The sequence below is a fragment of the Drosophila suzukii genome, chromosome 3 (genome assembly GCF_043229965.1).
Source record: "Drosophila suzukii chromosome 3, CBGP_Dsuzu_IsoJpt1.0, whole genome shotgun sequence".
NCBI lineage: Eukaryota > Metazoa > Arthropoda > Insecta > Diptera > Drosophilidae > Drosophila > Drosophila suzukii.
This window is the reverse complement of record NC_092082.1, coordinates 56,075,933-56,091,014: the sequence shown is the minus strand read 5'-3', so window position 1 is coordinate 56,091,014 and position 15,082 is coordinate 56,075,933. Positions and strand designations below refer to the sequence as shown.

Below are 15,082 nucleotides of genomic sequence, written 5' to 3'. Positions count from 1 at the left end.
AATATTTTCCATTTTACTTTGTTTTAAATTGTTAAGTATAACTTTTGCAATCTTACTTTAAAATGTGCTATTAGCGCGCAAAAAAGTCAACGTTTCTGATCAACGAACAGCTGAATTTCAGGACCTCGGAATTTAGCAGGGCTGCAATTTCAGTAACGAAATTGCGACTTTTAAATGCAACGTATATTATTCTAAGAAGATAAAATGTTTTTTCGTAACTTGAAAAAAATTCGTTTTTGCAAAAAATTGGGCATTGGGACCAGTGTGCAGCTGTAAGAGATGCATACCCGATGCCCCGCATTAACTACATCCCGGACCAACTGAGGGAAGCGCGGTACATCAGCAGCTTGGACCTGAAGGACCGCTTGGACCTGAAGGATGGATACTGGCAGATCCCACTGGAAGAAAGCAGCAGGCAATACACGGCTTTCACAGTACCAAGCAAACGTTTTTTCCAGTGGAGGGTAAACCGTTTGGTCACCACTATGCGTCTGCAACCTTTCAGCGGGATTTGGACCGAGTGATTGACCCCGAAATGTCACTTCACGCATTCGCTTCCCAGGATGACATAATATTGATCGGCTCACGCTGGAAGAACACAAGGAAAACCTAGGAGAAGTGTTCCGGAGTCTAAAGGAAGCAAACCTGAGGCTGAATCCCGAAAAATTTTGTAAGAAGGAACCTGTACCTGGGACATCGAGTGACTCCTTCACTAGTCACTCGATAGGAACCGATCTGGAAGGCTACCACTCTAAAGTGGCTCTGCATCGAAAGCTCTTCAAAAAGGATCGCCAGATGAGCCCTGGAGTTACAACAGTACGACTTCGAGAAAGCGTACAGAAAGGGTCAGCTAAACGTGGTGGCTGAAGCCTTGTCAAGATAACCACTACTGGAGACGCTGCGAGGCTTACAACGGCGCCAATAGTTTCAGGAGGTTGCAGCTGGATCAAGGGCATTTGCGAAAAGATAAGGATACAGCCGCTAAGGTACCAGAATTATGTGATGGAAGGGGAGGCCCTTTACAGAAGTATTCCACTCAGAGCGGGCAGCGAAGACGTCACAATATGAAATTTGTGCGTCCCAAAGTCGCTCCGGGAAACAGGGTTGAGGGAAAACCAGCGGGACACATAGGAAGCCGAAGGACAACTGCACGGCTGGCAGCCCGATACTACTGGCTAGGCATGCATAGAGACGCACGAACCCATGTGGGGAAATGCCATATGTGCATGAGATTTAAACCAAATCAAGTGCAGGCGGCTGGCAAAATGCTAACCCAAGTGCCAGAGGAGCCATGCCGTCCGTCCGCAGAGACTCTGAAAATTTCCGAAGACAGAGCTTGAAGTTAAGCTACAAGCTTTAGTGAATCACACGACCCAACGACTTTTAACTTTATGTTCAGACTTAATAACAAGTTTGGGCAGCAATTCACTTGACTTGCAGATTATATTTTCCTATGGGTTTGACGGTAGCATCGGACATTTTGCTTGCACCAAAATTTTTTGAGTGGCCCTGGAAAAGATGCAAATTTGTTCGCAACAACTCTTATTTCTCTTAGAATAGTTCAAATACGATCTGGCTAAAGAATTTGGAACATCAAATCGGGACAGTCCGAAAAATGTTGTAGGCCGATAAAGTTACAGTTCGTGAAGGAAAGTAAAGAATTGATTTTATCGGAGTACAATAATTTGGAAAACAATATTTCCAGTCTACAACTGTTACAAAGGATTACTGAAAATACCAAAATTTCAGTAAAATTTGTGCTATCTCTTAGAGCAATAGACGGAAAAGTTCTAAACGTTTTGACAGGCACAAAATCCATGCAAAAATTTGAAAAATATGCTTTACCAACAGCTCTTCTTTGTATAGATGCATATCCGAGGTACCCAATGACCGCTACTTTACATAAAATATTGGTTCATGGAGCAGATATAATTCGAACCAGTATTTTTCCGATAGGTATGTTGGGCGAAGAAGCTTCTGAGGCTACAAACAAATTTTACAAAAATGATCAGATAAACCATACCAGATAGTGTGATGGCATATCAACGATGTCAGACCTGTTCCCTGCTACGACCCTGCTACTTCCTCGTTACGTTTAAAAATTTCAAAGATCGAGAAAATCATTTTCCAAGAGAAGCATTGTGTATGTTAAACACAAATGAAAATTTGTACGTAAGTGACTCAGACTCTGAGGACCAAAATTCCCTAGAATTGTCAGAAGAAGAACCTTAAAGGATTACAATCTCTTAAATCCATCTATTCGTCCGTTCAACTCTCGGTTTCTATACCAATCATATGAAATCCCACATTAACGGTCAACGTGGCGTCCACAACATTTGACAGAAAGATCATGATCACTAGAATATACAGATTGTCAGTTTCTGTTTCAATACCACTTGCGAGCTGAGCTTAAAAGCAAGGGAATCTGATCCCACTTTTCCGTTTTCTTTGTTGACAATTGTTGTGATTGGTACTGAAAGGCACGCTAACCGTCCATGTCACTTTCGAAATCTATATAGTATAGCAGGTGGCAACGCTTCGTCGTCGGCATCGATTGACGATGAATTATCGATCAAGAATGGATGGTGTGACCAGACGGAGAAACATAGAAAAGTTGGAGAACGCTGTAACAAGCAGCGAGCTGCTGGGGGAATTTATATTCGTCGAGGCAGGTGCAGAGGAACGGAATGCAAACTTGATCGAGACCCGGGGCCGTGGAACTCAGGATAGAGCTGTGACCGTCGCGGGGCATCAAGGAAGCAACGAGGGAGCGCCGAGGCAGAGTACTCAAAGGCTACAGGATACACGAGGATTAAAGCCGGAGAGGAGGATTGAGTTTATTTTGTTTCCCGAAGAAAGGGGGGAACGTGAGGAGCTGAGTAACTCTCCACAAATTGCAGCGGCAATTATACATGGTGGCCTGCCACCACTTGGAGAAAGACAGTTTGAAGAAAGAGAGTTGAACGAGAGGTTGGAGAAAGAGAGTTTGGAGAACTAGAGGTTGGAAAGAAAGAGAGGGAACGGAGAATTCGATGGCAGAGTGAGGGGGCCGTGTGCAAAAGAAAATAACGGAAGGCACCGGACTTTGGACTCTGCCGTGGACTTTGGACCAGGAGAAGAAGTGCTACATCTCAGCAGCAAGACGGCGCGCCTGCGTGCCACATGCCACAGGAGGTACAGCAGGATAGCGCCAAGAAATCGGACTCTAGGTGGAAGCCGTGGGGCTAAGCCAAAGAGGCCAAACTGAATCCGTGGTCTTTTGACCTGGAGTGGAGAGTACCAGGGGGCCGGGCGCAAAATGGAAATAACGGTTCCCGGATGCCCTATGTTAGGCCGCAGAGCTCTTAAAGCTAAATCAGTCGATCACGAGGAGTCAATCCAGCAAGATCAGTTAGTTATCAAAAAACCAAGTCAACCAGCAGCACGAGAACTTCAAGTCAACAACAACAAGACAAGTCGCCGTGGGAAGCCTACAAGGAGCAAGATCGCTTCGTCGAGACGTTCGGGATTGGGACATCAGGAGGTAGCTGAGGCCCAAAGGGCATCGCCCGGCTAAGTCAAGGAGGTTTTGCCACACCCTGGCACATCGCCCGGCGGTACCGTCAGAGTCGAGCAACGAGTCCTGCGACGAGGAACCTTGAACTTGAAGGGAAAGTTGTCTAAACCTAGTGTGCCTTGCCCGACTGAGCATGACCTGGCGCGAAGGACGAGCGAAACCCCGAGTGCCAGAGAACCACACTACCAGCCAGAAAGGGCGAGCAGACGACCGGTTGAGGCATTCAAAAGGCCTTTTCCTGGAAATGCCCAAAGGTTCGGCAATTCCCGGAACGGCGATCGTCCAAAACCTCAAGGGACAGAGACTACGATACATCGAGCCCCGCAGCAAGCGAGATAAGGAGCAGAGCACAGGACATCAGTAGACGTCACCGACAGCCACGTCACGATCGCCGCGGAGAACTCATTGAGGAGCTTAGGAACGTCACGGACGCCAAACAATAGGGTGAGGCTGGGGTGGAGCGTTCGTCTGGGTGCTAGGTGTAAAGCGAAGTGAACTTCTAGGCAGCTTCCTGGCGATAGCCTTGACTGTCAGCGCGAACTGTGCAAGACCCTAGTGGGACCGTCCGATACAGAGAAAGGGACGGGCGGTCATTGTCTCGAAAGGCGTTGCCCTGGAGCGCGAGGCACCTGTTCTGAGAACAGTGACACCTCCCTAAGCCCGCAAGGCCAATCTCTCTGCGAGTCCAATGCGCGAAAAAAGGTCTCGAGGGGCACTACGAGCATCCCGATATACAGGAAGGAGTCCGTGATCACCGAGTCAATGCGTCGACGAGCCACTGTTATCCTTTGAACTCAGTGCTTTCTCACTGATCTACGGGCAGTCACGTCATATAAATTTGGTGTGACGAACACACAATCTACTGAGCTTGATTCGTGAATCTCGTAGCGAGCAGATCAACAAAACCAGTTCGTTACAGTACTTAGCAGTCCACCTCGACAGACGCACTTTAGATTTCTTTGTCTTGCTTAAACAAGTGCAGTTTTTTGTAATGAGAAAATATTAAAAATAAAGATATAAATTGTTTTAGAGCTATATTTAAAGTAAAAATGGGAAAAGCTGGTGTTATAAGCTTATTAGAACGTCAAAAAGTAGACTTTTTTCACTCGCAAGGACTGTCCAATCGGAACATTGCCAAAAAGATAAATCGCAGCTCCAGGACTGTTGATAGATACTTAAAAGATCCAGAGAAATATGGAAAAAACTTCAAAGGAAAAAAAAGAGAACTATCTGAACGAGCAGTACGCAAAATTGTTAGAATTGCATCAAATTCGACTAAGTCCGCAGCTAAGATTAAGGAATTAGCCGGAATAAAAGCAAGCCTTTCAACTGTTCAGCGTACAATCAGAAATGCAGAACACCTAAAGCATCTAGAAACCAAGAAAAAACCTCCTCTGAATGCAATACGCAAAGAAAAACGGCTTCGATTCGCGAAAGAATACATGACGTTGAATGTTCAATCTGACACTCGGCTTAATGTTGGGCGTTCTGTTGTTTTTACTGATGAAAAACGTTTTAATTTAGATGGCCCCGATGGCTTTCAATATTATTATCACGATTTGTGAAAAGATGAGCTATATTTAAGTAGCTACCACAGCCGAGAAGGTGGAGTAATGTTGTGGGGTGCCATCACGTTTTATGGAACAATTTACTTGATTTGTATCGATCAGAAGATGAACGGCGATCGCTTCAAAACATTGTTGGAGTCCGTATTTCCAAAATTAAATGATCTCTTTGGACCAATTCCTTGGATTTTTCAACAAGACAATGCTCATATTCATAACGCTCGAGTAGTAAAGTCGTTTATTTCGAGTCAAAACGTTAATATCATGACCTGGCCACCATATTCTCCAGATCTTAACGTAATTGAAAATGTTTGGGGCTGGCTAACGCGGATGGTATGCGAAGGAGGAAAGCAATACGAAGATAAGGAAACATTAACTGCAGCTATTAAACGTGCTTGGAGCGAGATTTCGTTGAAATACATAGATTGCCTTGTATTATTCTAAGAAGGACCGGAGATATGAAGTTATTACTAACAAAGAATGCAGTACTCATTACTGAATTTTTTATTTTTAATTTCTAATAAATCAAATATTAACACCAACTGCAAATTTAAGTTAAAAATAAGTTACTTTTTTAAAAAAAAAATATTATGTCTAAGTGCGTCTATTCCAGTGGTCGGCACACACATACCATCACAAGTTTGCCTTGCATTAGTGTGAGTGTAACAAACACGAAGTTTGCGCGCGGCGTGCTGAAGCGAGACGTTTCTCTGCTTTGCACTGAGATCCTCTGCCGCAGCAACAAAAAAGCGCGCCGAAGTTGAGAAAAAAATTACCCGAAGACCCATGCCAAAGTCACACGAACATGTACGTTATACGTGAGCGAGCAGAGGATGGGCAGAACACTTCCCTATGCTCACTAGATAGGCCGCTGCCGACCACTGGTCTATTCTGTTGACCAAGAAAAATGTGACCTATTTTAAGTTGGTTAAAGAAAATTTATGAAAACACAACTTATGTTATATTTTTATAATATTTTGAATATTATAATTGAAGTATTATTAAATAACCAAGGTTTTTGCATATTAACTTTTTTTCAATAATCATTAAAATAATAAATATAAAGCAAATTTGTGTGGAAAACAAAGTGCGTCTAACCCAAGACCAGTAGTGTATAACTAAAAGCTAATAGTCTTCACTGGCTTATCAACGCTCGGTCCTCTTAGTCTTGACCACAAGGTTTTGCTCTACAACTCCGTACTTAAACCTACCTGGACCTATGGCTCCCAGTTATCAATCGAAGATCCTGAGGTGGTACGTTCGCAACGAAAACATACAGAAAGACCTCAATATTCAACCAGCCGGAGATGTAATAGCTGAACAGAAAGAGAAATACCACAGCAGGCTTTCGCACCCTAACCACCTCGCGCGAGTGCTAACTCGGCTGTGCAGCCGCTCCCGTATTCGTCGTAATGATCTTCTAACCCAGAGATTAAATCTTGGGACATGCAACCCTAAAATAATTGAGTTGTTAGTTAATGTTTAGTTATAAGATTTAATGACTTATTGTTAGTCTCAACACACGAGAACATCCCATAATTAAAAGCGAAGAATTTAAAATTTGCTTGAATTCTTCTTTACTTTCCTAAAACGGTATTTTGAATGTTTTGACGATTTAAATTCGTCAAGTAGCTGCATGCTAAAATCGTTTTGCCTATTTTACAAATTTTTTCAGTTTTGATTGATTTAAATTCTTAACAGTTTCGCGGTAAGTTGTAAGGTTTTCGGTGTAGATGGTCGTTACTAATCCTCTCAAATTGTTGACGTTAAAATCGGGACCTACACGTGGCATTTGTTCTTTTATACAATAATGATATAAAATGGTTTCAGCTCAAACTAGAGTCGATATCTTAATACGCGTTTTCAGGCCTATCACTGATCCACTCGACCACTATAGACAATTTATTTATATTTATTTATAATAACAATTTGACTGTCTTACAAAATTAGACCATTATTTATTTACCTCGATGGTTGCTAAAAAATCGAATTCGCTTTGAATCCCCAATTTAAAAATTGTTCGCCAAAAACAGCTTCTTCCCAACTTTGACCTCAATTTTCTCACAATCCTTGCGTAGGCAAACTTTTTTGTGAACACAGTTTAAATTGGCGATTCAAAGCAAATTAAAATTTATAGCAGCCATCGGATTGATAAATTAGGAATGTGTTACTATTTACTATTAACACATTGATTTTTCCCTTGTGCGACATAAATAAATAAAACATACACACCTATAGTCTTCTGAAAAAATCTTTAACAAAGCCACAGAACCGCCACAATATGATAGTGAGTTATATTTTTGATTGAAATAATAAAACTCAGAGAAAAAGTCTTTTTGTTTGATGTCAAGTTTTATATAAAAATTTCAGAATAATGATTATTTTATAAGTTTTAAATAAAAATCTCTAAAATAAAAATCATTGCGGTTTTGTAAAATATAATGTCTAATAATGTCAGTGGTGTGCCTGGAATTTTCTAGGAATTTTCTTTGTCAATGGTTTTGGGCAGTTTGTAGGCGTTTGTTTTCTTTAGGTCAATTGATAGGTATTAACGAGAACAATATATTTCAGTTAAAATTATTACACTAGCATTAAAACTGCGGGCGTGGCACATTAGCATAACAAACTGCTGCGTTCTAAGTTAAGGAATCTAAATCTAAAATCCCAACTCTAGCTCTTATATTTTCCGAGACCTAAGCGTTCACACGGACAGGCGGACATGGCATACATATGTTACATACTTTCCCCCGAAATCAATATATCTTTTTCTCTACAAATAAAGTGTACAACTAAAGCTTATAAAATGCCAAGATGCTAAACCAGGAGAAAAAAAATGTTTATAGGCGGAGTCATTTTTGCAAGAACAAGATTTACACGTATAGGATATATAATTAAAGCGCCCTAACTTTGCCTCTTTCTCTCTCTCTTGCCTTTTTTCTGAAAAGATTACGTTCAATTTTCCTAATTTGTCGATTCTTGAATTATTGAGACGAAAAGGTGTCGCTCTTTTTTTAACTTTCAGTTTAATTTTATTTTTAAGACAATGAATTTTAAAGTTGATAGAAAGGAGAAAATCATGAATTATATAGTTTATATAAAATGATTTAAAACAGAGAGCAGAGTGTGTAAATGTATACTGTTTAGAAAAATTATTTTGGGCAAATAAAAACAAGGATCTTTAAAATCATTACTTGTGGGTTAACTTTTTCTAAAATAAGTTATTTATTAAATTTATTCAAAAATTACAATTTTTCTTGATGTATGTATATTAAATTTTATGCAGGGATTAAAAATAACAAAAAATCACCTGCTTATAATATCCATGAAGAAGGTTTGCACCTTTCTGTCAACATTTTAATTCATTGCCATTATTGCCATTCATTGCTAAATAACTAAACGCAACAGAGACCCAAATATACAAATTTTAAAAAGGAAAAAAGTAAACCAGTAAGCAGCTATAAAACATACGAATGGTACATACGAATGAAATTATACACTAACACAACCAAAGAATCTAGCACAGGCAACGCACACTGGGAAGATCGAAAATCCACATCGAAAACGTACTCCATAAATTTTGCTGTTATTCCGTTGTACTGTTGTTACACAGCTTCTTGTCTACCTATATAATCTTTGGTATAACTAAATAGCTTTTGAGACTAATTAACTTTTAATATACATCAGATTGTTAAATAAAAACTGGTGAAAATGTTATCAAGCAACAATAAAGGCAATATAGAATGACACCTTATTTGTAATATTTTGAGACTCAATTGTAAAAATTCGAGACTCAATTGTAAAAATTCGAGACTCAATTGTAAAAATTCGAGACTCATTTGCTAAAATCGAAAGACAAGATTCTGGAGGACGTTTTAAAAGAAAAATGTTGTCCCATAACGTTGTTCTGAGGTCCTCGAAATTCCAAAATTCCGATAAAGGAAACTAGATTTCTACCACTTTTGGAAAAACCGTTAATTTAACGGAATCTTATGCAATCCTTAACAAAATTTTGCCTACATAACTTAGTTTCAAAATTAAAGAGAAAAGTTTCTTAAATTCAAAAAACAAATTTTTGTTTGCTCATAAACGGCTTTAACTTTAAACTTTAAATCCCATGGGATTCCTTAACTTTTGGCATACAACACATTCTTGTAAAAAGTCTCATTTGAACAACAAAATGGACAGTTTTTTCAGGGTATCCATACTCTTAGAAGAGCTCCATACAAACAACTTTAGTTAAGCAGTTCTTTTTTTCAAAAAGTCGCAGAACTAAAGTTTTTTTGTCTGGAGCTCTTTTAAGAGTATGGATAACCTGATAAAAGTGTGTCGCATGTCAAAAGTTGAGGATTCTCAAGGGCTATACACCTAAAAATTTAATTTGAAATCGTTAGAGCCGTTTTGAGAAATCAGAAAAAAAGCTACAAAATCGGAATAAAAAAAACTTTTGTCCATAATTTTTTAACGGTGGTATATAGACGAATCATGTTAGTAAGGCGTACAAAGCATTTCAAAATATCTTTCTAACAAATTATAGCACAAGCCTGTAGCTGTACTTCACATTTATAGCTGTTTTCTGGTCAAACTAGCTAGTTTTTCCAAAAGTGGTAGAAGTAAAGTTTCTTTTATTAAGCTCTTTAACATCATCTTAAATTTCCAGGACCTTCAAATAGAGTTTGTATACGCACAAAAAAGAGTCAATGCTCAGGTAGTGTCAGTGTAAGAAGTAATGAACTGGTAAATGTGGCAATTTTTGTTAGCTTTAGTAATTCACACGTGAACAAAATTTAGTTATTTATATTTTTTTATTTATTTTCTCGCCAAAAAACTTGCAGGTTTTTCCAAAAGTGGTAGAACTAATGCTTCTTATATTTCTTCTAGAACTTTCAGGATTCTAAAATATCGTTTTCGGACAAACTGACAAACATAATAAAATTTTCATTCAGTCCCCCAAATCTTGTTTTGCGTATTACTTTTAAACGGAGCATCCGATTTTGACAATTTTGCCCTGCTAACAATGGTTAGCAAGAGGATATGCTTTAAAATGTTTTCTTATGGTTTACGACAGTAACGCCGTTCTCAAACTCCAGTTTTCTGAATGTGCTTTTGGGCTAATCGAAGTTTTACTTGTCAAAGACGCTAACCTTTTCGCTCGGAACCGCTATAAATGCAAAGATTTTAACCTTTTGCTTGCTGAAACTATTTCGTTTGCTTTAATATTTTGAAATTTATTTTTCTTTTGTGTAACGGATGCTGCAGGAAGGAATTGTTATGGATCCTATGACTTATAGCGAGAAGCGATCACGTCAATTGCTTGAGGAACGCTTAGAGAGTATTATTAGTGCAGCTGCACTAATGGCAGATGCAGACTGCACTAGAGACGAACGTCGAGAAAGAATTGTGGCTGAATGCAATGCTGTTCGACAAGCTTTACAAGACCTGCTTACTGAATATATGTCAAACGTAAGTATTTTTGTATTATACTGAAATTACTAGTAATGGGTTATTTTTTAGATGAGTCAAAAAGATAACAGCCCTGGACTCTCTCGAGCAATAGATCAAATGTGTCGAAAAACTCGTGACCTGAGAAGGCAATTACGAAAGGCTGTTGTGGATCATGTTTCGGACTCATTTTTAGAGACTTCAACTCCTCTGCTAGATTTAATTGAAGCTGCCAAGATGGGCAATGAAAAAAAAGTTCGTGAGAAAGCTGACATATTCACTAAGCATGCTGAAAAACTCGTTGAAGTTGCTAATCTAGTATGTAGCATGTCAAGCAATGAAGATGGTGTTAAGATGGTTCGATATGCTGCTGCTCAAATCGAAAGCCTTTGCCCGCAAGTCATAAATGCAGCCTCTATTTTGACCGTACGACCAAATTCAAAAGTAGCTCAAGAAAATATGACTACCTATAGGCAGGCTTGGGAGGTGCAAGTTCGAATTTTAACCGAAGCAGTGGATGATATAACAACAATTGACGACTTTTTGGCAGTATCCGAGAACCATATTCTTGAGGATGTAAATAAATGTGTAATGGCTTTACAAGTTGGAGATGCCACGGATTTGCGCGCTACAGCCGGAGCAATTCAGGGCCGTTCCGCGCGAGTTTGTAATGTTGTTGAAGCTGAAATGGATAATTATGAACCATGTATATATACCAGACGAGTACTAGAGGCCGTAAAAGTTCTTCGAGAGCAAGGTATGTATTAATCTAGGGCTTAGTAAAGCAGTCGCAATTTAAACTTTGAAATCAGAAAGAACATAAAAAGACAAGGGGTGTGTACCGCAAAAAGACGTATTGATGTTATTTCCTATATACGAAAGAAAAGTTTTATTTTTAGTCTTTTTTTTTTGTGTCTTAAAATACATAGTTTTAAGTGGTTTTTAGATTAAAGCAAGAGAAAACGTCGAATCTTCGAATAAGATGAAGACATATAGAAGCAGCAAAGCGAATGTCCCCGAGACTACGCTACCTAGTGAGCATTACTTATGTGCTAATAACTTTAAAAATTTAAAAATTTTTGGCACATATTAAATTTTTTACGAGTATATAAAGGCCAATCTAAAGAGTTTATTTACATTCCGCTATTTACATTTTTTGTGGCTGCATTTGTGGTTTCCACAAGTTATCAGCAATCTTGTTGTTTTGCTTAGTTCAATCCTCTTACGCTTTGTTATCTCAAAATGCACAGAAAGGTCTGTACCTGGAATGCGGTCACAGTATTGCAACAACTAAAATAATTGCATATCAAGACTCTAAGAAAATAAATTGGTTTGGGAGAAAGAGAAAAAGTGAAAATTTGGAAAATTTGATCTGTTGGGGCCGGTGGGGATAAATAACGCCCGCTAATAACCTAGTTGTATTTTTACTTTAAATATGCGTCGAATGACATTTAAACTGTCAAGATCGGATGCTCCGTTCAAAAGTAATACGCAAAACAAGATTTTGGGGGACTTCTCAAAATGAAAAAAAAGTTCTGTTTGTCAGTTTGTCCGTTTGTCCCAAAATGATGTTTAAGGATCCTGGAAATTTTAGATGACGTTAAACAGCTCAATATAAGAAACTTTAGTTCTACCACTTTGGGAAAAACTAGCTAGTTTGGCGGGAAAACAGCTATAAATAGCTAAATTTTGTTCACCCGTAACTTGTGAACTACTAAAGCTACAGGCTTGTGCTATATGTCGTTAAAAAGGTATTTTTAATACTATTTAAGTCTTTCGAACATGATTTTTCTCCGTTTAAGAATTATGGGCGATACTTTTTTTAATCCGATTTTTTTCAGCTTTTTCTCTGATTGCTCAAAAATGTAGATTTCAAATTAAATTTCAGGATGTGTAGATCTTGAGATTGCTCAACTTTTGACGTACGACACAAAAAAAAAGAACCGCTTGAAAGTTATTAATACAATAACGCGGCACGCTACAATAGAAAATGTTCGTGTGTGTAAAATCTTAAACATTTTTCTGAAGCGGGTCAAAGAAGTAAATTTTAGAAAGGTTTTTTCTTTTCGAATGTAAATTTTTTTTTTGTCACAAATAATGATATCAGGACTTTTGTATGTTAAAGGTGCGGTCGTCACTATTTTGTTACCTCCTTAAGAGGTGTTTTTGTTTGTTAATATATCTACAGGTAATCTATAAAATGTAAATCGTTGGTTCCAACTGTCCAATCAATATGATATATGACTTTTATAGTTCCCCTGGTTGGTTTGCTGGTCAATTAAACTTTGTGTGTACTACAGTGGGCAAAAAGTAAGGTGAGTTTTCAATTTAAACTTCGCTGTCCTAACATTTCAGGCTTGTTAGGACTGGGCCAAATTTCATGTCAATGTCATTATCAGTAATATAATTACGTTTGTGTTTACTAAACGACCAAGAGCGCATTTTTCAATTTTTCGACAATAAGCGCTCAATTTCGTCCAAAAAAGTCGTGGCGTTAATATGTGTGAAGCAATGCTACCTGACTATCAGGACAAGCTCATGCATGATTACGGGAGATGAGACTTGGATTTATGCTTACTACCCAGAAACAACCGAACGATCATGATGAAAGTTTTTTTTTTCGATTTTCGTGGTTTGGTGCACTATGAATTCGTTCCACGCAACCAAACTGTTAGAAAGGAATATTATTTCAACGTTACGCGTCGTTTGCGTGAAGAAATTCGTCTGAAAAGACCAGAAATTTGGGCCAACAACTCTTCGATTTTGAATCAAGATAATGCACCGTCTCACACTGCACTCGTTCTTCGTAGCCATTTCCCGAAAAATTCGACGCATATCGTTCCGCAAACACCATAATCGCCTGACTTGGCTCCGTGTAACTTCCCAAAACTTAAGCGGGGGGTTTTGAGCCGATTGAGGAGATAAAAGCTAAAGGCGCTGATTGCTATACCGGAAAGAGACTATCTGGCATACTTTGAGGATTGGAAAAAACGTTTGCATTAGTGTATTTTGTCGGGGAGAAATAATTTTGAAGGGGATGATTTTGATTTAGAAGAATAAGTAAAGTTTTATATTTTACAAACAAATTCACCTTCCTTTTTGCCCACAGTAGTATGTCAGTAATAAATTAAAAGCCAAGTCCATATGTAAACATCCTGAGAATAGTGCAGTAGAATATTTATTTCTGGAAATTTCCAGAACTACTAATTAGTAGCCCAAATAAATTTTGTAATAATATTGGTTAGGTGTAGTTTTAATGTCAAAAATTTTGCTGTCAAGTACCACGTTAAATTACTGCAATATAATTTAAGAAGATAATTTCAATAGTGATATCCTAAGAGATACACGCCTTTAAAATAACAAAGAACAACTATATATTATCTTGGTAAACTCCTCCTTTCCAACACACTACCAAAACACGCAATTACGTTATTTTTTGTGGCCAATAACAAAAAAGTCCTTATATATGAACAATTGATCGTACTTTTCTAAACATGACATAACCTTCTTGACGTATTACTTTGACTTACCAGTTCTTAACAAAACAATAGTTTTAAAATGCTTTAAAAATATTGACAATGACCATCTAGACTAGGAATTAGACTTCTGATATTGAATCGGTATTTATAGTTTACCATCAGTAGACCAACAAGTGACCTTATTTCAGAAGAACTCAGCTAGCTGTTCGACAATTTTTCCCGGCCTAAAGTAAAAAGTAACTTGTTAGTGAAATTAAGGCAGCTATTAAAGGCGCAATGAGGCATACAAACAGAGGAAACGGTACAAGACTTTAGCACTATACTCCATTGAGAAAGAATGTGTCAGGTCTAATTGATTCAGCTAAAACTAATTTTGACAGTTTAAAGTTTACTAATGCGAAATCATTTATTCAAACATGGAAAGTAATCAAAATTAAGCTGAGTAACGGGTATCTGATAGTCGAGGCACTGGACTATAGCCTTCTTCCTTTTGTCTTATTAATTAAAAATCCCCACAACCTAAGACAATTGTAGTCTATTAATTTAAGGTACGAGAGCAAATTTTAACCACTTCATAATTTACATAAACTCATAATTTGCAAATAGTACACTAAACAGTTTTTGGGCCTTGAAATATTTTATCCAAACATAATTTACATTAGTTGTTTGGCACACGCTTTACATCGAATCGCGGAAACAGTTTGATTGGCATTCCCAGATGTGAACAAATATGTTTTGAGCATATTAGAAAAGTATTTTTAAAATCACCTTCCCGAATGCGTGCTTATAATGCTACTCGAACATGGATTATCTTTCACACCCCACAAAAAAAAGTTTGCCACGCCCACCCTAACGCCCACAAACCGCCCAAAAACTTCAAAAAATAAATAATATGAACGGTGATATCTCGGAAACTATCAAAGATAGAGAATTGGGATCTCAGATTTTGATTTCGTTGCCTTGTACGCAGCGCAAGTTAGTTACGCGAAAATGCTACGCCCACTTTAACGCCCACAAACCGACCAAACCTGTGACGCCCACAA

General features: G+C 38.2%; 1 protein-coding gene across 3 annotated transcripts in view; it reads left to right on the top strand.

The window, feature by feature from the left end:
• alpha-Cat (catenin alpha) overlaps positions 1–15,082 on the top strand; it is a 154,300-nt gene that overhangs the window by 46,569 nt on the left and 92,649 nt on the right. For all 3 annotated transcript variants that reach the window (XM_070996780.1, XM_070996779.1, XM_070996781.1), the window contains 2 exons: positions 10,378–10,581; positions 10,633–11,317. In XM_070996780.1, coding sequence (XP_070852881.1) covers positions 10,378–10,581; positions 10,633–11,317 — 889 coding nt within the window. The remainder of the gene's footprint in view (positions 1–10,377; positions 10,582–10,632; positions 11,318–15,082) is intronic.